The following is a 27,074-nucleotide window of genomic DNA, read 5'->3' as shown; positions in this document are numbered from 1 at the left end:
CTGGGAGGGAATTTGGATATGGGAGGGTGCTCGGGGCAGGGGGTTGGGTCATGGGAAGGGTTTTGGGGTGTCACATCTGGGTGGCGCTCACCTCAGGCAGCTCCCTGCCTGGAGAGGCAGGGACAGGCAGCTCTGTGCGCTGCTTTCACCCACAGGCGCCTCCCCCACATCTCCCATTGGCTGAGGTCAATGGTCCAAGGTGAAGGGACAGCCATGGGGGCTCTGCTGCCCCCCCCCGCGAGCGCTGGCTCCACAGCTCCCATTGGCCAGGGACCATGGCCAATGAGAACTGTGGGGGCGGCACCTGCAGGCGGAGGCAGCGCTCAGAGCTGCATGGCCATGCCTCTGCCTAGGAGCATTGACCTCGGCCAATGGGAGCTGTAGGGGCGGCGTCTGGGGGGCAGCGTGCAAAGCCACCTGGCCCATGCCTCTCCGGACATGTCGCCACTTGCGGGGAGCTGCCCGAGGTGAGTACTGCCCAGATCCAGCACCCTGAAACCCCTACTGCAACCCTGCCCCAAGTCCCCTCCTGCACTCAAACTCCCTCCCAGAGTCTGCGCCCCAGCCATGACCCCCATCCCTCTTAGTTAACTGGAATTTTTGACTTACCAGCAACCCCGCCCCCCGCATTCCCCAACATGCTGTATAACAAAACTTTTACTTTATATTGTTTTTTCTCACCTTCTGAGCCCTGTCCATTTGGACTTATGCTAACCAAGGATGTTTTATTTACAGACAGATATAGATGAAAAATAGCACCATCAAAAATAATTTAAACTTTCTTTACCGTTTCTAAAATATTTTTTCTGTAACATACTTAGTCATACACAAGAAACATTTGTGTAGGGAGGTATAAAGATTTTATCTTCACTTGTTTGAGACAACCTGCATAACTCTAACTTGAGGATTTGCCATTTGTGAGTAATGCCCTCAACTCTTGTTGAGAAAACTTGATATCATGCACGTTTATATATAATATAGCTATGATAATTTTTTTTGTCCTTCTGCATTGTGTGAACAACTTTCTTTGGCTGGAACCGTCTTTGCAATCCATCAGTGCTGTTTCTTTCTTGGCTACAGAGGTAACTGAAGAGCAGTATAACTGCTCCTCCTTCATAAAGTGCTGAATGTACTGCCTCTATATTGCACCAAGTCCCTGCCAACTCATGCAATGCAGATGCAGGAGTTTAGTCAGGATGTCTCCTGGCCAGCCACCAAATAATTGGAGCAAGGATTGTATCTCACTGAGAGTGTGATGTATGCAGACTTAAACTGCAGATGTCCATGGTGTAACTTTTCTTTAGGTAAACAGATTTTCTGTGCCCAGACATTCTTTGAGCTCTAAATTCACTTAAAAAAAAATAAAGGAGAGAGACACAAAAATGATGTTAGTTAGAAGGCACTGGAATCTTGTAGTGGAGGTTTAATGAACTGTCTACTAAACTTGATCCAGTAGCAGCAAAGGTAGTATATTTAAAAATTAATATTTTTGTATGACTCTCCTTGTGATTATACTGACACATTATTGGTTGATTAGGGCCATTAACTCTTCCCTGGATATTTTTTTCTCAGGTACACTTTTACTGGAATTTATACATTTGAATCCCTTATAAAAATTCTTGCAAGAGGCTTCTGTATAGATGGTTTTACTTTTCTTCGAGACCCCTGGAACTGGCTTGATTTTACTGTTATTGCATTTGCGTAAGTAAAGTAAAAATTTAAAAAAACTGACTGTGGAATGTCAGTTACTTCAAAAAAAACCTGTTTTTGCTGTATTTAGAGTGATTTGTAGCCAAATCTTGTTACATCTTTTACACACTTACATAACGTACAGCAGAAATAATATTCACCCACTAGTATAAAACAGAAGTCATCCTTCTATCTTCACTGCATAATGTAGCCAACCTAGTCTACATTAATTAGGTTTTCAAAAATAAAATCAGGGTTGTCCACTTCATTTGAAATTTACATTTAACTGGTAGTCCCTAGAGCTTATTAATATAGGGCAAACTCCTGTGAAAGGAGAGAATTACATATTAATGTAATTCATTGGCTTTAAGATCACCAAAAAGGTCTAGATAAAAGATCCAGGTAAGTAGCATAAGCACTTGTAATGCCAACAGACCCTGGTCGTCAGTGGGCAGGATCAAACCTAGGACCTCTGTAGCTTAGTACATGAGCCTCTACTGCATGAGCTAAAAGCCAACTGGCTGTTAGCTAAGGCTGTAGAGCCGACTCATTTTATCTCTCTAAGCGGTCTTGGTGCCACTAGATGGGACAGAACACCACACATAGGAGGTGTGTGGGTTACTCACTGCCTGCGTTCTGAATAACTTTAATCCTACAGGCATGTAACAGAATTTGTAAACCTAAACAATGTTTCAGCTCTTTGCACTTTCAGAGTATTGAGCTTTGAAAACTATTTCTGTAATCCCAGGTAAGAAGTACCTGGGGAGTTAATAAATTGCCTAGGGAAGTTGTGGAATCTCTGTCATTGGAGATTTTTAAGAGGAGGTTAGATAAACACGTGTCGGGGATGGTCTAGAATAGATAATACTTAGTCCTGCCATGAGTGCAGGGGAACTGGACTAAATGACCTCTCAGACTAAAGGCCCCTCCCAGTGCCACGATTTTATTATTCTAACTATAAGGTAGTAGGTCAGGTGTTAGGCCCCAGGTATCTCCAGCTGTTTAATTTTGTGTATACTGTCATTGTGTTTGTGTGTGAACTCCCTTATTACAGATATCTGACAGAGTTTGTGGACCTGGGCAATGTCTCAGCATTGAGAACATTCAGAGTTCTCCGAGCATTGAAAACAATATCAGTCATTCCAGGTGAGAGCTAGGTTAAACACTGAGGCTGACTTTAAGGGTTTTATGGGCTTTTCTATTATACTTGATCCGTTAGCAGTAAAGACAGTTCTTTTAAAAATTACTGTTACTGAGTGACTCTCCTTGTGAATTCTCATGTTTTTTAACATAAGTATTCTTGCTTCCTGGCCTTTAAACTTTTATACACACACAAAAGAGGAGTCCAGATTTTAAATTTGACTTAAAGATTCCTTACCTTTCTAACATTTTCTTTTAACAATCAGCCTTTAAGTTTAATAAATTTATGCATGAGAAAATTACAGTATGCAGCCTGTGTAATTTTAATCTTAGGATGTCAAATTTCTCTCCTCCATTAGAATCCAAATTAATAATTTTTTACTTTTTCTTACTACTATGAAATTTAGCATTTATTGTAGGGATACGTGTGATTGAAAATTTCAATCAGTTTTTTTTTAAAGTAGAATCACTAATAAAGAGAAAGGAATAATATAATAAAGAATAGCACGGGCACTGCATGAGGTATTTATTATCTTAAAATGCCTTTCTTTACCAAACCATCTCCAGTTTGATAGGGTGCACGATAATACAATAGCTAAAATTTACAACATAACAATATCTTTACTTTTGCTATATCAATGTATTGTGTCATTGAAAAAACACTGAATGTATTGTGTCATTGAAAAAGCAAATGTTTGGAGCAAGGGGCATCAGCAAAAAAATTTAAATTAGAAATATTTTTCTTTACATGGAATTCGTTTAAAGTACAACTAATAGTCACTTGTTTTTCTGTGAAAATAAGTGCTTTGGAATATGTGCCACTAATTTCCATTCATACTTTCAAATTAACCAGTGTTTAGCTAATCATTTTTTTTCACCAATTATGAGACTTATCGTGTAAAATTTTAATTTTAAAAACATTGCAACCATTTATGTAGAACTATGCATGAAATCTTTAATAGCTAGAACAACTCATATTAATTTATGTCTAAAATAAATTTTTAAGATCACAGTAAAAATCCCTTTCTGTTTGCAGGCTTGAAGACTATTGTGGGAGCCCTCATTCAGTCTGTAAAGAAGCTCTCAGATGTAATGATCCTGACTGTGTTTTGTCTGAGTGTATTTGCACTAATAGGGCTGCAGTTGTTCATGGGCAATTTGAGGAATAAATGTTTGCTGTGGCCCTTAAATGTATCTTCTTCTGAAACTCGATTTGCTCCATTCTTCATTAATGACACATTGTTTGACTGGAAGGCGTACATTGAGAAGAAAGGTAAGAATTACTGCTATAAGTTGTTAAAATGTTTACGGTTGAAGTCTTCTGTCGACTTACCTTACTCTTCTCAGGGAGCTGGAGTACTAGAGTTGACCAGAAAATGCTCTGCCATTGATTTAGCGGGTCTTCACTAGACCTGCTAAATCGACACCCACTGCATTGATTATAGCAGCACTGATCTCCCCAGTAGTGAAGACAAGCCCAAGAAGGATTGTGATTTCAAGTATGTTTAAGCAGTAGGAACAGATATACCAGTACAACTAGAAATAAAGATCAGATTCCCTGAAAATCTGTCATTAAGCTCAGAAGTCTTTCTAAATAAAACTTTTATATTTTTTACAATGTGTGGTAACTTGAATTATAACTGTACGTTGATATAAGCTCCCTTTGGACTTGTCTATCAATAAGCTCCTTTAAAATAGCTCTCTTGCACTGCTAGTGACTATAGTATTCATTTGCAGAGACCTTTCCTTTAAGGAAAAGGCCTTTGTGTTGTCTAACTTCTGAGCAAAGACTGACTATACAAGTTGTATGAAGATTTTATGAAACATAGTGTACTAGAATCAGTCAACACACAAGTATGTTTTATATGTGAGTATATTTGTGCACCATTCTATCATGCATGCTTTTGGTAGTTTTAAATGAATGAGAAATTAATGTTAACTAGAATATTAACAATAAGCTATATTTACAGTTGTAGGAACGTTTGTCTTATTTTCTTGAAGTGCACTAGTTTAAATTCTTATCTTGACAGTAAGCCTAATCTCTTATGTTTAAATAACTAAATTTCGTGAATCAGTTTTCTTAGCAAAATGGGTTTTACAGCTACTGATGTTTATCGTACAGCACTGTAACTAAATGCAGCATTCCTTTCGTTCAATATTATAACGTTTTAAAATTCTTTTTTCTTAATAGATCATTTTTATAGTTTAGACGGACAAAAAGATGCCCTGCTTTGTGGTAATAGCTCCGATGCAGGGTAAGAAATGTTGTATGTTATACTGTGGCTTTGTATAAAAAAGATGTAACCTTTTGGCAACACAGCCGAAATCATTCATTTAGCTGGCTAACTGCACTGTCAATCAACCTATATTCTTTCATATTAGAAAACATCTGAACTAAGTAGGTAAAAAATTTACAAAATATTTTTAATATCAGTTTGCTTTCCAGAGACCTGTATTGGACTTGAAAATTCAGTTTCAGCTGACAGCAGTTGTATTATGAATGACTTAAAATATTTGTCTCCATCTCTTCCTTGTTAGACAGTCTTCACAGTTGGCATTTCCCATCTCCACAGCAGCTAGAGGGAGATCAGATCTTTGTTCTGAGCCTGGGCTTAAGGAGAGCTCTGTAGAATTCTCAGCTTCCAAACTGCACACATGGCAGCCTCTGGGCCTCCTTTTGTAGCAGAGCTTTCACAGGATTTTTTAAAGATTTGTAACTAAATGTCTCCCAGTCTATTCACTGGCTTCAAGGTTTTTCTCCTCAAAACTGTCAAAACAAAAAAATATTTCCTTTTGGCATTCTGAGGAGGGTTTGAAGGACAGCCCCTCTGCTCCCCCTCAGAAATGGCAGACAGACAACACAGGGAACCAAAACGGTAAGAAATGTTTCCCCATTGCTCATCCTTACATACAATAGCAGCTGCCAGAACAAAGATGATGATCCCTGCTGGCAAGGCCTTTGCTGAGGCATTTGAGCAGTCTCCAAGGAAACTCAGCTAGCGCATTGGTGAGATCTGCACTGAAATGGCTAGCAGTCTTCAAGTACATAAAAGGTTGTTATAAAGGGGAGAGCAATCAGTTATTCTGCTTATCCACTGAGGACAGGACAAGAAGTAATGGACTTAAATTGCACCAAGGGAAATTTAGGTTAGACATTAGGAGAAGCTTCCTAACTGTAAGGATGATTAAGCACTGGAACAACTTACCTAGGTTATGGAATATCCATCACTGGAGGTTTTTAAGAACAAGTTGGACAAACACCTGTGAGGGATGGTCTAGAATTCTAGATAACACTTGGTCCTGCCTCAGTGCAGGGGACTGGATTAGGTGTCTTCTCGAGGTCCCTTCCTGTCCTACATTGCTATGAATTTATGGTTCAGTGGGCTATAAGGAAGTTTCCACTGATCAGACCAGGCCAGAATTAGCAGCATGGAAGTGGGGGGTAAATTCCAGTTTTGTTTCTCAAAGTAATTTATAAAGCCCTCAATGGAAATCAACCAATTCAAAAAAATGGGTACTTGAGATTATCAGAGGAGGACATTCTGTAGAACTGATTCACTGTCCCAGGGACAAGTTTATCCTTTCCCCAAAGTTAAAATAAACCAACACTATCAACAACAAAAATACTTTGTAACATCAGAAGATGAAAGATGCAATAGTTTTTCCCTAACACATTAGAGCAATACCCTTGAGAGACAGATACTTTGGAAAGTCCACAAGATTTTTTTGTAATACAAAGAGAAATTATTGTTTTTCTAGGTTTCTGGTCTCTCAGTAAATCCACAAAGGAATTAATATTCCAGATGGAAATTCTGACATCCATTACTACAGCATTACTCCCATAAGATTTCAGAATGTGAAGGTACACCTCCTGGAGGTCTGCTGAAGATAATATCATTAAGAAGTCATCAGGGATAACTTAGCTTCTGTTACAACAGGAAGCATTTTTCAGTGCACAGCACTAGTTTATCAGACTTTTATAAGTATTCATAGAGATCATGTCGTCCCTCCATTCAAATAAAAGTGTACATTTCTTATCAGGTCTCCTTCACGGCTCAGTGCAACATAGAGCCTAGCAGCCATCACTACATGCCTTTGGGAACAGGTATTTGAGCGAATAGGGAAGAACCAATCAGAGCCCTTACAAAACTTCAGCATCTTTGGATTGTTCTGGTCACTTCCAGCCTGACACTACAGTAAATCAGTAAATAAAAGATCTTGAGCCATAGCTGTACTAACCTTTCTTTGCAAATTCATCTGTATTATTCAGCAGCAGCTCTCTGTTTTTCGGTCCAGAGAAGCTGGTTGTTAGCAAGGATTCCAGAGTCCATGTAAGGGAGATACTTCAGGGCTCCTATGTGACTCAAGGGATGTGATAGAAGGAGGAGACATGAATTGAAATCCTGACTCCATTGAAGTCAATAGCAAAACTCCATATTGACTTCAGTAGAGCCAGGATTTCCCCATGGAGCACTCTTCCTCCTCCAGTGGAGGATTCTTTATAAACATGGTGTGTATAAACTGCAAAAAAGGCAGAAAAACTCGGGAAAGGTAGATCTGATTATGGTCTGGGCAGAAGCTCTCATTCTATTCCTCAAGCTTCTGTGTATAAAAGGAAAAGTAAAGGCAGAGTCTACTGGCTCAGGATAATGCATTAGACCTAAGGGAATGTCATCTGGACCAGCCTCCCTTTCAGAGCATCACAAGTCAGGTTGTGATTAACCTATTTTCATCCAAATCCAGTTGGAAAATCAAAAATGGAAGAGTTATGTCAAGAGTTATGTCATTGGGCTATACAGCTGATGGTTCAATCCGATTAATACGGGACAGTGGAGTTAATCCCCTCAGTCTCATTGTTTCTGGCTCTCTGCAGATTCAGGCATACTTCATTACATCAGTTTACACTCTGTTTCTGTTGGAAGATTATTTCTGTAGCCATGACAAGTAGAAACTTATTTATAGTTTAAATTAAACCTGAGTTTCTGCACATTCTGATCGTCATGGTGGCCATGTAACTACATCATTTGAGCTGGATTTGGACCACAGGCCATATGTTTAATACCCCTATGCTGTAGATTCACTTCAGATGCAGTGTTTGGTAGAAAGATGTTGCAGAACATGGTACCCCAGTAATCTTTAAGTCAGTTTTCAATTTTCTATATGGTTAAATTAAATCCTACTTCCTCCTTAGGGATAATTTACTGTTTCCCATATTCCAAGAGGAAGACTGATATGGAGGGGACAGAGAAGTAAAAATTCTGTGTTATCTATGAATTTTCTTTCTAGGATCCTCCATGTCTTCTTGTCTGACCCTCACGTGTCCAAATTTTTTCTGGTTATTGCTGCCTTGTTAAACAATTTGAAAGGAAGACTGTATTTCTTGAAAAAATCTTTAAATTTTGTGCAAAGGCTCTGCAGCAAAATATTTGAATTGAATGGCACATTTAAAATTTTACATAGTATCTTTCAGGTTTGTAAGCTAACAATCTAGAGAGTTCTTCCTTCAGGGTAATAGCAGACATTTGGGCTGCCTCCAGTGGCTGTGAGATGGGGAACCACCAACTGTGAAAACTGACATGCAGGATTCTAGAAAGAAAATCCACAGGTAAGACCAATTTTTTTCCCAATTCTGAAATTCACTAATTCCAGCTTGACTGATCAACAATTTGCCAAGAAATCTGATGGTCCAGCTCCTCTTCCAGACAAACTTCAGCAGTATATATCTATAGTGGGATCTAAGTACTGTAGTTTCATTACATTTATGAGATATACTCTCATACACTGGGCCCCTTGTAGTCCTCTTTGGGGAAGCAGTAGCATCTTTTATGGAACTCCTGGGTTAAAGGGGAAAGCTACTCCCAATAAAGTTGTATATTTAGTGTCCTTGTAGAGATAACACAGAGCTTCTGGGAGAAGTATGCATCAGCTGGGTGATGCTCTTGTGGTTGCAGTTGGGGGCAGGTGACACTGAGTAGTGCTGCAGATGAAAAGTTTGTGGCAGCCAGAGGCTGAGCAGATAAGCAGCAGACCCTGGACAGATCAAGGAGAGGGAGAGAGTGTGTGTGTGTGAGGGGGGTGTATGGTACAGTTTGTCATGCAATATCTTTAATCTCTTTCCCATTTATTTCTTGTTAACTTGTAAAATTCAGCAATCCACAATGAGTCTCCTATTCATTAGTGAAAGTTATTCAGTTGAAAGACAATTTTTACTCTTTACCATTGTTAAAAAATCCAAACTAATTTAATTTAATTCTTTTTTTAAGTCAATGTCCAGAAGGATATACATGTATAAAAGCTGGTAGAAACCCAAACTATGGCTACACGAGTTTTGACACGTTCAGCTGGGCGTTCTTGTCACTGTTTCGACTGATGACTCAGGATTACTGGGAAAACCTTTATCAACTGGTGAGAATGTAGTGAAAACTATGTTTTGATATGTTAATGGTCTAAAATGAATTATGACAGAAAGAATGGTCTTTACATTTCTTATTACATAATGGTGTATTAAAAATTAAGAAGCCCAATCATAAAATGATATTGGGGAACATTGTAGACTAATAGGATTTTCAAAGGGGGTACCTTTATCCCAAACTGGCAGGATCATACAGAATTGTGAAACATATGCTACAGGATTTGTCATGCTTTCTATAAAGCTACACAGAAGCTTTTCAGAGCCCATTTTCATGACTGTATCAGGTTTCATTTGACACAACATTGTTATTTGTTACCTTCAGAACTGCAATGCTGTGCTTAAGCAGTGAATAGTTGTTATAATTTCAAAAGGTGGTAGTCCACTCTTAAATACCTTGAGTCCTATTTTTGATAGCCACAAATCCATGGCTTTATATGATGGTGATTCTTCTTACAATAAGCTAGGATCTATTGTTTAGTTGATATTACTGATGGTGCTACTTTTAGGTATTCTGGCCAGTCGAAGGGGAAGATACAACTAATACTTTTTCAGTGCCTAAAAATCCCACGCACAAATGTCTTTTTAATTATTTACTTGGAATCTTCTCTCTGAGGTGATTATTAAAATCTCATATCCCCCCTCCCCATAATTAAAACAGGATTCCTAAATCACACCACCTTTCTCTCATACACACACTCACATTTTTCATTTATTTTCATTTTGATTTATAAAATAAATATTGTCATATTCAGTATGAACAATTGTCTTTGATATAGATACATAATCATTTTCCTAATTCTCAAATTAATCAGTTTGTATCATTCCCCCCCTCCCCACCCCCCCAGACTCTACGTGCTGCTGGCAAAACATACATGATATTTTTTGTTCTGGTGATTTTCCTGGGTTCTTTCTATCTGATTAACTTGATCCTGGCTGTTGTTGCCATGGCCTATGAAGAACAGAATCAAGCAACCCTAGAAGAAGCAAAGCAGAAGGAGACAGAATTTCAGCAAATGCTTGAACAGCTGAAAAAGCAACAAGAAGAAGCTCAGGTATCTGTATCCATACATTATTGTTCTTTTACCTAAAAATGTAACATTGCATACATAAATTAGTGAAACATAGTATATAATTTAGTGGAAACTAGGAAAACAACAAAGCTTCCACTTTTTTTAACCAACGTCAGATTTGTTGTGATAGTACATGTGAGATACACCTAAGAATGGGTCTATCATTGAAGAAATTTCTAAACTTTTAAGTGTTAATGGAGATTCAAAATGAGCAGTTGCGGTTGTTTGGGTGCCCTAAGTGTACATTTCCTATCTTACTGTGTTTGGATTTCTTTTTACAGTAATCTTAATTCTCGATTTCCTGAGTTTATACTACTTGATTTTGGGGTAATTACAACATCACTGTAATGTTTTTTGCCTTTAAATGACTGATATTTACTCTCAGCGTTTATTCCACTTTAAAGTGGTTTTTTGTCCGGGAATGTGCTTCTTAAAAAGTAATCTAAAATGTCATAGATGAACATACTAAACAAGAAACTTTAAAGGTATTATACCATCCTATATGTCCAATGAATTAAATATATGTAATATCAAACCTAAATAATTTTTTAAAACTTTTTAAGGACATCCACCAGTACACCAGAGCAGTGCAAAGAAACCAGAATCCACCAACCAGTTAAATTGGTTTACAATTGCTTTGCATTTGAAGTGTATTGGTGAATCTGACCCTTAATTTGAAATGGACTTGTTGGTTTAGTAGGCTGTGTTAGTGAGACCAGTGCTGTGTGAAGTGTGTGTGGGGGGGGGGGAGAGGGAGCATGGTGGGAGGGAGGGCAAGGTGAGCCTATTCTCTGTGTCCAAAAGTCTCTGCTTTAAGAGCTCCCTCTATGAACCTGCCTCAGTTCCTCCAGCAGTGTTGCCTGAATGGATAGTGGAGCTAAGAAAGCAGTGTCCTGGGGACTCAAGCTAGTATGCAGTGACAGAAACGTTAATAATGACAGGTTTCAGAGTAGCAGCTGTGTTAGTCTCTATCTGCAAAATGAACAGGAGTACTTGTGGCACCTTAGCCCTGGTCTTCACGAGGACTTTAGGTCGAATTTAGCAGCATTAAATCGATGTAAACCTGCACCTGTCCACACGATGAAGCCCTTTATTTTGACTTAAAGGGCTCTTAAAATCGATTTCCTTACTCCACCCCTGACAAGTGGATTAGCGCTTAAATCGGCCTTGCCGGGTCGAATTTGGGGTACTGTGGACACAATTCGACGGTATTGGCCTCCGGGAGCTATCCCAGAGTGCTCCATTGTGACCGCTCTGGACAGCACTCTCAACTCAGATGCACTGGCCAGGTAGACAGGAAAAGAACCGCGAACTTTTGAATCTCATTTCCTGTTTGGCCAGCGTGGCAAGCTGTAGGTGACCATACAGAGCTCATCAGCAGAGGTGACCATGATGGAGTCCCAGAATCGCAAAAGAGCTCCAGCATGGACCGAACGGGAGGTACAGGATCTGATCGCTGTATGGGGAGAGGAATCCGTGCTATCAGAACTCCGTTCCAGTTTTCGAAATGCCAAAACCTTTGTCAAAATCTCCCAGGGCATGAAGGACAGAGGCCATAACAGGGACCCGAAGCAGTGCCACGTGAAACTGAAGGAGCTGAGGCAAGCTTACCAGAAAACCAGAGAGGCGAACGGCCGCTCCAGGTCAGAGCCCCAAACATGCCGCTTCTATGATGAGCTGCATGCCATTTTAGGGGGTTCAGCCACCACTACCCCAGCCATGTTGTTTGACTCCTTCAATGGAGATGGAGGCAATACGGAAGCAGGTTTTGGGGACGAAGAAGATGATGATGATGAGGATGATGATGAGGTTGTAGATAGCTCACAGCAAACAAGCGGAGAAACCGGTTTTCCCGACAGCCAGGAACTGTTTCTCACCCTGGACCTGGAGCCAGTACCCCCCGAACCCACCCAAGGCTGCCTCCTGGACCCAGCAGGCGGAGAAGGGACCTCTGGTGAGTGTACCTTTTAAAATACTATACATGGTTTAAAAGCAAGCATGTGAAAGGATTACTTTGCCCTGGCATTCGCGGATCTCCTGGATGTACTCCCAAAGCCTTTGCAAAAGGTTTCTGGGGAGGGCAGCCTTATTGCGTCCTTCATGGTAGGACACTTTACCACTCCAGGTGAGTAACATGTACTCGGGAATCATTGTACAACAAAGCATTGCAGTGTATGTTTGCTGGCGTTCAAACAACATCCGTTCTTTATCTCTCTGTGTTATCCTCAGGAGAGTGAGATATAATTCATGGTCACCTGGTTGAAATAGAGTGCTTTTCTTCAGGGGACACTCAGAGGAGCCCACTCCTGCTGGGCTGTTTGCCTGTGGCTAAACAGAAATGTTCCCCGGTGTTAGCCACAGGGAGGGGGGAAGGTTGAGGGGGTAGCCATGCGGTGAGGGGAGGCAAAATGCGACCTTCTAACGAAAGCACATGTGCTATGTATGTAATGTTAACAGCAAGGTTTACCCTGAAAGAGTGTAGCCACTGTTTTATAAAATGTGTCTTTTTAAATACCGCTGTCCCTTTTTTTTCTCCACCAGCTGCATGTGTTTCAATGATCACAGGATCTTCTCCTTCCCAGAGGCTAGTGAAGCTTAGAAAGAAAAAAAAACGCACTCGAGATGAAATATTCTCTGAGCTCATGCTGTCCTCCCACACTGACAGAGCACAGACGAATGCGTGGAGGCAAATAATGTCAGAGTGCAGGAAAGCACAAAATGACTGGGAGGAGAGGTGGCGGGCTGAAGAGAATAAGTGGCGGGCTGAAGAGAGGGCTGAAGCTCAAATGTGGCGGCAGCGTGATGAGAGGAGGCAGGATTCAATGCTGAGGCTGCTGGAGGACCAAACCAGTATGCTCCAGTGTATGGCTGAGCTGCAGCAAAGGCAGCTGGAGCACAGACTGCCACTACAGCCCCTGTGTAACCAACCGCCCTCTTCCCCAAGTTCCATAGCCTCCACACCCAGACACCCAAGAAAGTGGTGGGGGGGCCACCGGCCAACCAGCCACTCCGCCACAGAGGATTGCCCAAAAAAATGAAGGCTGGCATTCAATAAATTTTAAAGTTGTAAACTTTTAAAGTGCTGTGTGGCATTTTCCTTCCCTCCTCCACCACCCCTCCTGGGCTACCTTGGTAGTCATCCCCCTATTTGTGTGACGAATGAATAAAGAATGCATGAATGTGAAGCAACAATGACTTTATTGCCTCTGCAAGCGGTGATTGAAGGGAGGAGGGGAGGGTGGTTAGCTTACAGGGAAGTAGAGTGAACCAAGGGGCGGGGGGTTTCATCAAGGAGAAACAAACAGAACTTTCACACTGTAGCCTGGCCAGTCATGAAACTGGTTTTCAAAGCTTCTCTGATGTGTACCGCGCCCTCCTGTGCTCTTCTAACCGCCCTGGTGTCTGGCTGCGCGTAACCAGCAGCCAGGCGATTTGCCTCAACCTCCCACCCCACCATAAACGTCTCCCCCTTACTCTCACAGATATTGTGGAGCACACAGCAAGCAGTAATAACAGTGGGAATATTGGTTTCGCTGAGGTCTAAGTGAGTCAGTAAACTGTGCCAGCGCGCCTTTAAACGTCCAAATGCACATTCTACCACCATTCTGCACTTGCTCAGCCTGTAGTTGAACAGCTCCTGACTACTGTCCAGGCTGCCTGTTTACGGCTTCATGAGCCATGGCATTAAGGGGTAGGCTGGGTCCCCAAGGATACATATAGGCATTTCAACATCCCCAACAGTTATTTTCTGGTCTGGGAATAAAGTCCCTTCCTGCAGCTTTTGAAACAGACCAGAGTTCCTGAAGATGTGAGCGTCATGTACCTTTCCCGGCCATCCCATGTTGATGTTGGTGAAACGTCCCTTGTGATCCACCAGAGCCTGCAGCACTATTGAAAAGTACCCCTTGCGGTTTATGTACTCGGCGGCTTGGTGCTCCGGTGCCATGATAGGGATATGGGTTCCGTCTATGGCCCCACCACAGTTAGGGAATCCCATTGCAGCAAAGCCATCCACTATGACCTGCACATTTCCCAGGGTCACTACCCTTGATATCAGCAGATCTTTGATTGCGTGGGCTACTTGCATCACAGCAGCCCCAACAGTAGATTTGCCCACTCGAAATTGATTCCCAACTGACCGGTAGCTGTCTGGCGTTGCAAGCTTCCACAGGGCTATCGCCACTCACTTCTCAACTGTGAGGGCTGCTCTTATCTTGGTATTCATGCACCTCAGGGCAGGGGAAAGCAAGTCACAAAGTTCCATGAAAGTGCCCTTACGCATGCGAAAGTTTCCCAGCCACTGGGAATCGTCCCAGACCTGCAACACTATGCGGTCCCACCAGTCTGTGCTTGTTTCCCGAGCTCAGAATCGGCGTTCCACAGCATGAACCTGCCCCATTAGCACCATGATGCATGCATTGGCAGGGCCCATGCTTTCAGAGAAATCTGTGTCCATGTCCTGATCACTCACGTGACCACGCTGACGTCACCGCCTCGCCCGGTATCGCTTTGCCAGGTTCTGGTGCTGCATATACTGCTGGATAATGCGTGTGGTGTTTAAAGTGCTCCTAATTGCCAAAGTGAGCTGAGTGGCCTCCATGCTTGCCTTGGTATGGCGTCCGCACAGAAAAAAGGCGTGGAACGATTGTCTGCCGTTGCTCTGATGGAGGGAGGGGCGACTGACGACACGGCTTACAGGGTTGGTTTCAGGGAGCTAAAGTGAACAAAGGGGGTGGCTTTATATCAAGGAGTATTTCAGACAGGACTTCACGGAGGGTTCCAATAAGAAATGGTGCACCTAAGTTATTGTTCTTATTGGAACAAGGAGGTTAGCCTGGCCTCTGATTGATACATGGCTAGATTTACCTCGCTGCACCTTCTCTGTGAGTGACTGCAGTGTGACCTAGAGGAATGAGTCCCCTAGACAGGGGAGGAGACAAATGAGTACAAAACAAATCTGGTCTATTTCTTGTTTTGATCCACTCCATCTATCTTTTACATCTTTGGCTGGCAGCAGATGGTGCAGAAGGACTGCATGCCATCCACATCTCATGGCTGCTCGGCAGAAGATGGTACAGTACAACTGCTAGCCATCCTCATCTCTTGCCTGCCCGGCAGAAGATGGTACAGTACGACTGCTAGCAATCCGTATCGCCTGCCTGCTCACCATAAGATGGTTCAATAGGACTGACTGCAGCACTAAAGAGAATGACCTGGTCAAGTCACTCCAAATTTAGTCCCTGCGCCCATGTCTGCCCAGGCGCTCCCAGCCGATGTGGCCAGGAGCACCTCGGACACGACGAGAACGGCTACCAGTCGTACTGCACCATCTGTTGCCAGAAGGCAATGGGTTGCTGCTACTGTGTAGCAATGCCGTACCGCGTCTGCCAGCACCCAGGAGACATACGGTGGCTGTTACCTGAGCGGGCTCCATGCTTGCCGTGATATGGCGTCTGCACAGGTAACTCAGGAAAAAAGGCGCGAAATGATTGTCTGCCCTTGCTTTCACGGAGGGAGGGAGAGAAAGGGGGCCTGATGATATGTACCCAGAACCACCCGCGACAATGTTTTAGCCCCATCAGACACTGGGATCTCAACCTAGAATTCCAATGGGCAGCGGAGACTGCGGGAACTATGGGATAGCTATCCACAGTGCAACGCTCCAGAAGTCAACTCTAGCCTCGGTACTGTGGAAGCACTCCACCGAGTTAATGCACTTTATGCACTTAGAGCATTTTCTGTGGGGAGACACACACTTGAATATATAAAACCGATTTCTAAAAAACCGACTTCTATAAATTCGACCTTATTCTGTAGTGTAGACATACCCTTAGAGACTAACAAATTTATTTGAGCATAAGCTTTCGTGGGCTACAGCCCACTTCATCGGATGCATGCTGTGGAAAACACAGTAGGAAGATTTCATATACACAGAGAACATGAAACAATGGGTGTTTCTGTTACTTTCTTTGTTGGGCTTGTCCTGTAGTAGGTGATTTCAAGCATTCTTACAACTACAATACCCACCTGCTGAAGTGAAGAAACAGAATGACATATCCAGAAGAGTACCCAGAAGTCACCTGCTTCAGGACAGGCCCAACGAAGAAAATAACAGAACGCCACTAGCCATCACCTTCATCCCCCAACTAAAACCTCTCCAATGCATCATCAAGGATCTACAACCTATCCTGAAGGACGACCCATCACTCTCACAGATCTTGGGAGAGGCAGTGCTTGCTTACAGACAGCCCTCCATCCTGAAGCAAATACTCACCAGCAACCACACACCACACAACAAAACCACTAACCCAGGAACCTATCCTTGCAACAAAGTCCGTTGCCAACTGTGTCCACATATTTATTCAGGGGGCACCATCATAGGGTCTAATCACATCAGCCACACTATCAGAGGCTCATTCACCTGCACATTTACCAATGTGATATATGCCATCATGTGCCAGCAATGCCCCTCTGCCACGTACATTGGCCAAACTGGACAGTCTCTACGTAAAAGAATAAATGGACACAAATCAGACGTCAAGAATGATAACATTCAAAAACTAGTTGGAGAACACTTCAATCTGTCTGGTCACTCGATTACAGACCTAAAAGTTGCAATATTACAACAAAAAAACTTCAAAACCAGACTCCAACGAGAGACTGCTGAATTGGAATTAATTTGCAAACTGGACACCATTAACTTAGGCTTGAATAAAGACTGGGAGTGGATGTGTCATTACACAAAGTAAAACTATTTCCCCATGTTTATTTCCCCCCATACTGTTCTCTCACATTCTTGTCAACTGCTGGAAATGGCCCATCTTGATTATCACTACAAAAGGTTGGGGAGTTTTTGTTTTTGTTTTTCTCCCTCTCCTGCTGGTGATAGCTCACCTTAATTGATCATTCTCATTATAGTGTGTATGCTAACACCCATTGTTTCATGTTCTCTGTGTATATAAAATCTTCCTACCGTATTTTCCACAGCATGCATCTGATGAAGTGGGCTGTAGCCTGCGAAAGCTTATGCTCAAATAAATTTTAGTCTCTAAGTTGCCCCAAGTACTCCTGTTCTTTTTGAGAAACTTTAAAGAACAGAGACAGTGGGACTGCTTAATCAACCAGTGAGAATTCTTGACATGTATGTAGTCTTCCTTTTACTTCTTGACTCATTGTAACAGATAGAATTGATTTAATCAAAATTAGCTGTAGAGGAATGATGGTGATTACTTGAGTTTCCTTTGATATCTCAGTGTCCACCTAAGAGTTACGTGAACGTGTCTGTGTTATTTATAATAATAAAAATTACATACAATTAGATATATACAACTAGATACAAAGCTGCAAATGTAGCTTAATTACAAGCTGATTTCTTCAAATATAGTCTATGCATAAGGTTTCAATTAATTTTAACTGTATGGGGAGCTTGAATTTCTGTATTTTTCCCATTGTTAACATCATTCAGGACAAAGAAAATACTAAGAGAGATACTAAATTTCTTAAAGGATACAAGTTTGAATTAATATTATCAGTTCTCAGAAAATACTCTTTAAATCCAGTATGCAAATACTGATGTGGGGAGGAGATGCTGTATTTATCATACAGAGCAAAGAGATTGAGTTGTGACCAGCACTTCCCTAATACATTATGGGCTTCATCCTGTTCTCCTCACTTACTTAGCATTTATTAATTATTTCAAGTGACATTTTTTGTAGAAATGAGTAGGATTTGGCCATATACATAAAAGCCACTTGGAGTAAATTTGGGAAAACAAGGTACGTTGTTTCAAAAGAGCAATGCTTTTTATAGTAAGTAGTACAGGATTTGGTAGTTAAATGCATATTTGATATTTTAGTGTTTTAATAAGTAGTCAACCTTTTCGTATGCCAGGCCATAGCAGAAGCGGCTGCTGAGTTAAGAGATTTCAGTGGCGAAGATAGGATTTGTGGGCTCTCGGAGAGTTCTTCACAAACATCGAAGTTGAGCTCAAAGAGTGCTAAGGAAAGGAGAAACAGACGGAAGAAAAGAAGACAGAGAGAGCTTTCTGGAGGAGAGGACAAGTTGGATGATGAAAAGCTTCCCAAATCTGATTCAGAAGGCAGTATCAGAAGGAAAGGTTTCCGTTTCTCTTTGGAAGGGAATAGACTGACATATGAAAAGCGTTTCGCTTCCCCCCACCAGGTACTGTTATAACTAACACAATTGTAATTTTTAGCACAGTGATCTGTTTGACATGGAGATTGTAGTAATATACAAGGCACAGCATTGTGACTAAACTGCATGATTGTAAAAGAGAGGGATAATTAAGGGAAAGTTTTTGTTACTTAGTAAACCCTGAAAACATTCCCCAAAATAATATCAATAAAACAGCTGTTCAATATCTTGATGTTATGATAATATAAATGTGCACTACTTGCCACTGAAATCTACATTTACTCACAGCTAAAACCTCCTAACCTGTGCTTTCATATACATTAAAAGGAATTGTTCATTCTTGCTGCTCTAGGGTCCTTGTGGTCTAGGATGATGTAGTAGTATTTAATGCTAGTAGTCAATAACATTGTCAATTCTTCTTTTTGTTTTTATTTTAATGAGTCCATATTCATTATACACAAATTTATAATGCTGTAAAGGTTCACGAAATGATGGAAATGTATGCATTTTTCATATTGAAGTAATTCAGTGCAGTATACCTAGAAAGGTGATTTGTTTTCTCTTTTTTCATCATTCAGTTACCACTTTACTGTAATGCTGTATGCATCTTTTCACTTCCAGAGAATGAACAGCTATTTCAGCTAACAACCTTTTATGTACTTGAAAACAATTATCAAGTCTCCCACTCAGTTTTCTTTTCTCCAGACTAAACAAACCATTTTTTTCAATCTTTCTTCATAAGTCATGTTTTCTATTATTTTTCTTGCTCTTCTCTGGACTTTCTCCAATTTGTCTACATCTTTCCTGAAAAGTGGAACCCAGAACTGGACACACAATTCCAGCTGAGGCCATATCAATGTGGAGTAAAGTGGAAGGATGACTTCACATGTCTTATTTACAACACTCCTGCTAATATATTCCAGAATGGTGTTCAGTTTTTTGCAGCAGTGTTACACTGTTGACTCATATTTAGCTTGTGATCCACTATAACCCCCAGATCCCTTTCCACAGAACTCCTTCCTAGGCAATCATTTCCCATTTTGTATGTATGCAATTGATTGTTTCTTCCTAAGTGGAGTATTTTGCATTTATCCTTTTTGAATTTCATCCTGTTTACTTCAGACCATTTATCACGTTAGTCCAGATCATTTTGAACTTTAATCCTATCCTCCAAAGCACTTGCAACCCCTCCCAGCTTGATGTCATCTGCAAACTTTATGTGTACTCTCTATGCCATTATCTAAATTATTCATGAAGGTATTGAACAGAACCAGACTCAGGACCAATCCCTGCGGGACCATGCCTGATATGCTCTTCCAGCTTGACTGTGAACCACTGATAACTATTCTCTGGGAATGGTTTTCCAAGCAGTTATATATCCACCTTATAGTAGCTCCATTTATGCTGTATTTCCTTAGTTTGTTTATGAGAAGGTCTTGCAAGACCATATCAAAAGACTTACTAAAGTCAAGATATACCACATCTACTACTTCCCCCCATCCACAAAGCTTGTTACTCTGTCAAAGAAAGCTATTAGGTTGGTTTGACACTATTTGTTTTTGACAAATCCATGTTGACCGTTACTTATCACCTTATTATCTTTTCAGTGTTGGCAAATGACTACTTATTTGTTTCATTATCAAAAAAGTCATTTAGCACTTCTGCCATTTCCACATTTTCTGTTATTGTCTTTCCCCCTCATTAAGTAATGGGCCTACCCTGTATTTGGTCTTCCTTTTGCTTCTAATGTATTTGTAGAATGTTTTCCTGTTACCCTTCATGTCTCTAGCCAGTTTAATCTCATTTTGTGTCTTGGCCTTTCTAATTTTGATCCTACATGATTATTATTTATAGTCATCCTTTGTAGTTTGACCTAGTTTCCACTTTTTTGTACGACTCCTTTTTTGAGTTTCAGATCCTTGAAGATCTTCTGGTTAAGCCAGGATGGTCTCTTTCCGTACTTCCTATATTTGTTACATAGTTGGATAGTTTGCTCTTGTGTCTTTAATAATGTCACTTCGAAAAACTGCCAGTTCTCTCAAACTGTTTTTCCTCTTAGACTTGCTTCCCATGAGAACTTACTTACCAACTCCCTGAGTTTGCTAAAGTCTGCCATTTTGAAATCCATTATCTTTATTGTGCAGTTTTCCTTCCTACCATTCCTTAGAATCATGAACTCTACCATTTCATGATGACTTTCACCCAAGCTGCCTTCCATTTTTAAATTCTCAACTAGTTCCTCTCTATTTGTCAAAATCAAATCTAGAATAGCCTCTCCCCTAGTAGCTTTCTCCACCTTCTGAAATAAAAAATTGTCTCCAACTTGTTGGATAATCTGTGCCCTGCTGTATTATTTTCCAACAGATGTTTGGGTAGTTGAAGTTCCCTATCACCAGCTAGTTCTGTGCTTTGGATGATTTGCTTAGTAGTTTAACAAAGCCCCATTCACCTCTTCTTCCTTGTTAGGTGGTCTACAGTAGACCCCTACCATGACAACAGCCTTGTTTTTTACCCCCTTTATCCTTACCCAGTACCCTTACCTTATCCTTTCAACAAGTCTGTCTCCTATTTCCGTCTCAACCTCAGTTCAAGTGTATACATCTTTGATATACAAAGCAACACGTCTTCTCTTTTTTCCCTGCCTGCCCTTCATGAGCAAGTTGTACCTTTCAATACCAATAATCCAGCCATGTGTATTATCCCACCAAGTCTCTGTGATGCCAGCTATGTCATAGTTCTGTTTATTCATTAGTATTTCTAGTTCTTCCTGTTTATTCCCCATACTTCTTGCATTAATATACAGATATCTAAGATACTGATTTGATTCCCCCTCTATGTTCCCTCTTGTCTCTCCCTTGTCCCTGTTATAATGGTCCATGTTCCCCCCAGATTCTGGCCCTCCCAGGCCTCCATGTCTTGAACTTACCTGTTGATTTTTGTCTCCATCCCCTGATGAACCTAGTTTAAAGCCCTCCCTCACTAGGTTAGCCAGTCTGTATCGGAGATACTCTACCCCTTCCTCAACAGGTGGACCCCATCTCCGCTCAGCTGTTTTTTCCAGAACACCCCATGGTCAAGGAAGCTGAAGCCATCTTGGTGACACCATCTGCCCAGCCATGCATTCACCTCCTGGATGCATAGTACAAATAGGTCTCTAGAATTTCCAGAAATCTTGGTTTACCAGATACTCAGAATAGGTAACATAGCCTAATGCAGATTTTTTCAAATAATTACTTTTTGGTTTAAATTTAGCAGCTCCGATGAACAGTGATCTCTGGGGTCATGTCTGTACTCTTTCTCTGTTTTATGTCAATCCCAGAAATGTAGGTGTGTTTTTTAATCTGGTTTGAGAAGACTTTTTAGGGCATGTTAATTGGTTTTACCTTGACATGTGTTTTTATATATTTACAATTTTCAAATAATAAGTTTAATTATGTTTTCCTACAGTCTTTGCTGAGCATTCGTGACTCCCTGTTTTCCCCAAGACGCAACAGCAGAACGAGTCTTTTCAGCTTCAGAGGTCGAATAAAGGATGTAGGATCAGAAAATGACTTTGCTGATGATGAACATAGCACTTTTGAAGAAAATGATAGCAGAAGAGGTTCTCTTTTTGTGCCACTCAGACATGAACGGCACAATAGTAACATTAGTCAAGGCAGTAGGTCATCAAGGAGGCTTCCAGTGAACGGGAAGATGCACAGTACTGTGGACTGCAATGGTGTGGTTTCCTTGGTTGGTGTACAAACGTCACTCTTGTCGCCTACTGGACAGCTTCTGCCAGAGGTGATAATAGATAAACCAACTACTGATGACAATGTAAGGAAGTTTTAAATAGTTCAGGCATGATAGCCTTTTGTTACTGCATCAGCCTGTGTTTCTACAGAATGGAATACTTTGGGAATGATCCCTGGTTGGCCAAACTGTGAATGTTACTGCATCCTGCAATAACTTTTAGTATAATAAAATAGGTCTAAAATGATTTTATATATTCATTTGGAACTTACTACATGTACTTGCAAACACACTCTGAACTAATAGGCTGAAATACCAAATTTACTGAATGTGCAAAATATGAACATTTAGTTTCTACATATGTAGTAAGGAGGTGTACAGAACTGAATACTGAGTAGCATAAATAATGTGTTACTTTTAGTCTGTTTCAGGACCCAAAATTCAGACATTTGGCTTCCTAAACATTTAGTGTATTCCCTCCTTCCCTTTTTCTCATTGCGTCCAATTATTTCCTTCACTCTCAAACTCCCTCTGTCTCTGTTTCCTGACAAACTTCTTACTAGCCCTGACTTTCCTCTCTCTCCCCATGTCTGCGTACAAATAGTGTGGTCATACACATAGAGCCCAACCCACAAGCTTTTAGGATCCTATTGAGAGATCCAGAAGTTCTAGTGAGCCTTTTTTCTTGATCTCAGAAATGCTCTGATTAAATTTCTCGCACTAAGGTTACACTGCCTAGAAGCATGCCCAATTTTAATAGGGACAGAAGGATGAACAAAGGGATCTAGTATGCAATGTGTTCTGGAGAACCTCATCCTGGGTTTTCTCTAGTCAAAGGAAATCTTTACAGGTAGCAACAGCACCAAGGTCCAGCAGAATCCCATAACACCAGGATCCTCTGACAGGATCCTGAAACCAGGGAGGAGAGCTTTTAGGCCATCAGAGTCCATAGGAGGGAAGGAGGTACAGGACTGTGCATGTGTGAGGTGGATGGACAGGATCATAATTAGTTAGAAGGCTGTAACCATGAAATCCAACCTGCAATGGCCCCATCCCAAATGCTAGAATCTGTGCATATCTTTTGAAAGCGCATATGCAGCATGTTATAACAGGTAAAGTTGGGAAAATCTGTCCAATCTGTCAGCTATCATTTCAGACAATACAAAACAATAAACTGTTCCTTGTTGTATCCACAGACATTTTGTGAATGTCTTTTTACAACTTTTTACAAATTTCAGTTGAGAGGAAAATAACTATTACATAAAGTTAGCTTACATGAGATTTTAGTTTCCATGTGTATCTTGCATTTTGATCCAGTCTGGAAATAGAGGGTAAAGTGAGACCATTTAATCTAGTGCACTAAGCCTTGGAATGGAATATTTTTTTTCCAGAACTCTTACTCAGAAAATCAGACCATTAGAGAATTATATCAATTTAATGTGAGCCTTATCATGCACTCCACGTGTTATCATTTTATTTTCTTAGAAATATTTATTTATTTTAGTGTAGAAATTTTCAGACATGCTTGTACACACACAATGTCTCTTTATATGTATATGCAGGGTGTGACTGCAAGTACGTGTATACCTTCAGTCTGTTAATTTCAAGATTCATTGCCCCTACCCTTACTTACTTAAAAATAAATTGGCATGCTTGGGTTCAGTTCAGTCAGACTTTTATTGGTAATTGAATTTGAGTTGACACCCTTTACAGTGAATATCTCATAAGAAGAATCAGTCATGACTAAAGCTGCAATTTAGTCATGGGTATTTTTAATAAAAATCATGGACAGGTCACGTGCAATAAACAAAAATCCATGGCCCGTGACCTGTCCATGACTTGCACTGTATACCCCTGACTAAATCTTAGCTGGGTGGGAGGGGCACTGCTCTGGGGGGTGAGGGGGAGGCGCTTCTTTGGTGTGGGACAGGTGGCACCAGCTGCCAGGGGCCACCAAGCAGCAGCTGCTCTGGCTGCCGTGGGGCCACGCCAGCAGTACCAGTGCAGTTGGCTGTGGAGCCACTCCAGCAGCAGCAGGTATGGCTGTCCCTGGGGCCAGCCACACCGGTCGCTTCAGAAGTCATGGAATTGGCAGAAAGTCACGGAATCCAGGACTTCCACGACCTCCGTAACACACACGAAGCCCTAGTCACGAGTGCAGTAATAGACTGACAGACTTTTTACAGATTTCAGTTGGGAGGAAAATAATTATTACATAAAGTTAGCTTACAAGAGATTTTAGTTTCCATGCGTATCTTCCATTTTGATCCTGTCTGGAAATAGAGGGTAAAGTGAGACAGTTTAATCTAGTGCACTAAGCCTGGAACTGGGAGCCAGAAACCTCCAGACTTCTGATTCCAGCTCTGCCATTGACTTGCTGTGTTACCTTGGCCACACTGCTTAACCTCTTTCTTTTACGATTTTCCTATCTGCAAGATGGGGTTGTTAATAATACTGATTTCAGAATTAATTAGTTAATGTTTGTGTAGCACTTTAAAAATGTGAAGTGCTGTACAAGTCATCCGTAGTAGTAGTGTCCAGAAATACACTTTGGAAATAACTGAACAATACTTTTTGAATATGGTAGATTGTTACAAATAAAAGTCTGACATAGTACATTGCATAAATATGAAGGTGCATGTAGCATGAATTACTTGGAGCTCAGATTCATTATAGAAATGTTCGGTGTCTGCTTATATTTCTGAATTTAGTGTAATTTATATCTAATTTGCAGAGCACCACTTCAGGAATAGAAATAAAGAAGAGGAGGTCAAGTTCTTATAAAATATCAATGGATTTGCTGGAAGATCCAACTTTAAGGCACAGAGCAATGAGTATAGCCAGCATACTCACAAACACAATGGAAGGTGCGTTTAAAAAACACAAACAAAACCACAGATGTATGAATTTGCTTAGAAAGGTGTTGAGTTTATGGTTGTCATTGGGGAGACTAAAAAGAGGGGCAGAGAAGAAATATCCTATTAAAAACAAATGAACATAGTGAAAATTGGATACAGTGAAAATGATAGGAGGAATAGAGAGGAAGAAAAAATTATTCGAAATAGATTAAAGCGTATCTGCTTTACATTGGTCATCCACTTCTGTTAGCCTAGTTATTGTTGTGGGATGGTGTCTGCTCCTAATAATTTGCACAAGATTCCTGTTAACTGGAAAATGTTTGTTTCTTCTAATTAAATATATTCTTGAAAGTAAAAAACATGGATTAAACTAATAGGAAGAAAATGTTAGTGAAATTAACTAACCTAGGTTTGCAACTTCCCAAAATAGTTCGAAAGGTTTACAAAACCTCAGTGAAGTTAATCCAGCCCTATTTTCCTGTTGGTTTTTCTTGTTGGTTTTTTTTTTTTTCATGCAAGTAGGTAATTTAGATTTCTGAATGGATTGAAGAATTGGAGGCTGGTTTTGAAGCATTTTGGTCTAAGAATGAAAGAACCTTTTCTATTTTTGTTAATTTACTTATTTAATTTAAAAGAGAAACTCAAAAGAAAACAGAAGTTTTTTCAATTAAGATAAATTTAAGCCTATTTCCTCCAGGTCTCTTTTCTGTTCCTATGCCATCTACACCTGCAACATTAATACCATATTCAAAACCTAACAAGGCTTCTCCAATCTACGTCTTGAACCCATTACCATATTCTTGTTTCGAGAACTGTAGCATCCCCAACTGCTAGTATTGCTACTTGTACCATTGTTTTCCTGATTCAAATATTTTCATTGGCTGATTAGAATGACTCAATACCTCATTCACACATCTCATGTCACGCCCTAAAAGGTAAGCCTCAAAGTATGCAAGGCTTAAAAATTTGAATTTAGTTTACAAATTTCAACCCATAGTTTTCATTGGCCTTTTCCCCACTTTTAAACCTTAAATTGAGATATAAAAATAAAGAGTGTAATCAGTAGATATTTGTCTTCACTTTGTTTTTACACTTTTCTCTTCCTCCAGAACTTGAAGAATCCAGACAAAAATGCCCACCATGCTGGTATAAATTTGCCAACACTTTCTTGATCTGGGACTGTTGGGCTCCTTGGTTAAAAGTAAAACATATTGTTAGTTTGATTGTGATGGATCCATTTGTTGATCTTGCTATTACCATCTGCATTGTTTTAAACACGCTGTTTATGGCCATGGAATATTATCCAATGACTAAACAGTTCCACGATGTGCTTTCAGTAGGAAACCTGGTAAGTCTGTCAAAATGTATTGTGATATGTGAATACAACCTCTAATTAAAGTAGAATTCATTTCTGATTTATTTTTTCTTACAGAACAGATTTTAAATTATGATTATAAAGTGAAAAGTGGCTCTAAAAAAACATTTTTGAGGTGTACTGTATGATTTCCATATGTTTGTATAGGTTACACGTATTAGCTGTTTGTTAGGATTTACAAAAACTTTTCACTTTCAGTGGACCTTGTACTCCTAAGTCAATTTGGCATTTTTGAAAATCCCACGTGCCTGGGTGCGTGTGTGTGTGTTCATTTATCTGCTAGTCTGTTCTGCTAGTCGTAACAGTGAGACAGTTTATCTGTACCCCTTTAAGGGCTAGAAGCTTGGGGCCAGCCAACTCTAGTTACTAAGCAGGCACACCTCAGAGGGATCAGGTGATTCCATTGTATAAGAGCAACAGAGAACTCCAGAGAGAGAGAAGCTGTTCTAAGCAGGGGGAGCACTGAAAGAGACTGAAAAGGCAGGCAAAATACTGCAAAACTCTCCAGGCCGGGAGGTTTGAGAGAGACTCTGAGCAAGCCTGAGGCCTTACAGAAGGGACTGTTGCTGGAACCAGAGATTTTTTGTTTTAGGACTTTTAAGTTTTTGGCTGGGTTCTGAGGTAAGAGCCTGTAAACTGTTGTT

General features: G+C 40.6%; 1 protein-coding gene across 6 annotated transcripts in view; it reads left to right on the top strand.

The window, feature by feature from the left end:
* LOC144272505 (sodium channel protein type 2 subunit alpha-like) overlaps positions 1-27,074 on the top strand; it is a 130,587-nt gene that overhangs the window by 11,524 nt on the left and 91,989 nt on the right. For 2 of the 6 annotated variants that reach the window (XM_077830613.1, XM_077830612.1), the window contains exons 4-13: positions 1,573-1,701; positions 2,744-2,835; positions 3,866-4,102; positions 5,021-5,084; positions 9,093-9,234; positions 10,087-10,293; positions 18,202-18,492; positions 21,913-22,248; positions 24,932-25,064; positions 26,165-26,403. In XM_077830613.1, the coding sequence (XP_077686739.1) occupies positions 1,573-1,701; positions 2,744-2,835; positions 3,866-4,102; positions 5,021-5,084; positions 9,093-9,234; positions 10,087-10,293; positions 18,202-18,492; positions 21,913-22,248; positions 24,932-25,064; positions 26,165-26,403 (1,870 nt within the window). Of the gene's footprint in view, positions 1-1,572; positions 1,702-2,743; positions 2,836-3,865; positions 4,103-5,020; positions 5,085-9,092; positions 9,235-10,086; positions 10,300-11,025; positions 11,035-18,201; positions 18,493-21,912; positions 22,282-24,931; positions 25,065-26,164; positions 26,404-27,074 lie in introns of all 6 variants that reach the window. The other 4 variants (XM_077830614.1, XM_077830615.1, XM_077830610.1 and 1 more) reach the window with 4 other exon arrangements.

Source organism: Eretmochelys imbricata, chromosome 11 (genome assembly GCF_965152235.1).
Source record: "Eretmochelys imbricata isolate rEreImb1 chromosome 11, rEreImb1.hap1, whole genome shotgun sequence".
NCBI lineage: Eukaryota > Metazoa > Chordata > Testudines > Cheloniidae > Eretmochelys > Eretmochelys imbricata.
The sequence above is the reverse complement of the archived record's forward strand: the minus strand, read 5'-3'. Positions and strand labels throughout refer to the sequence as shown.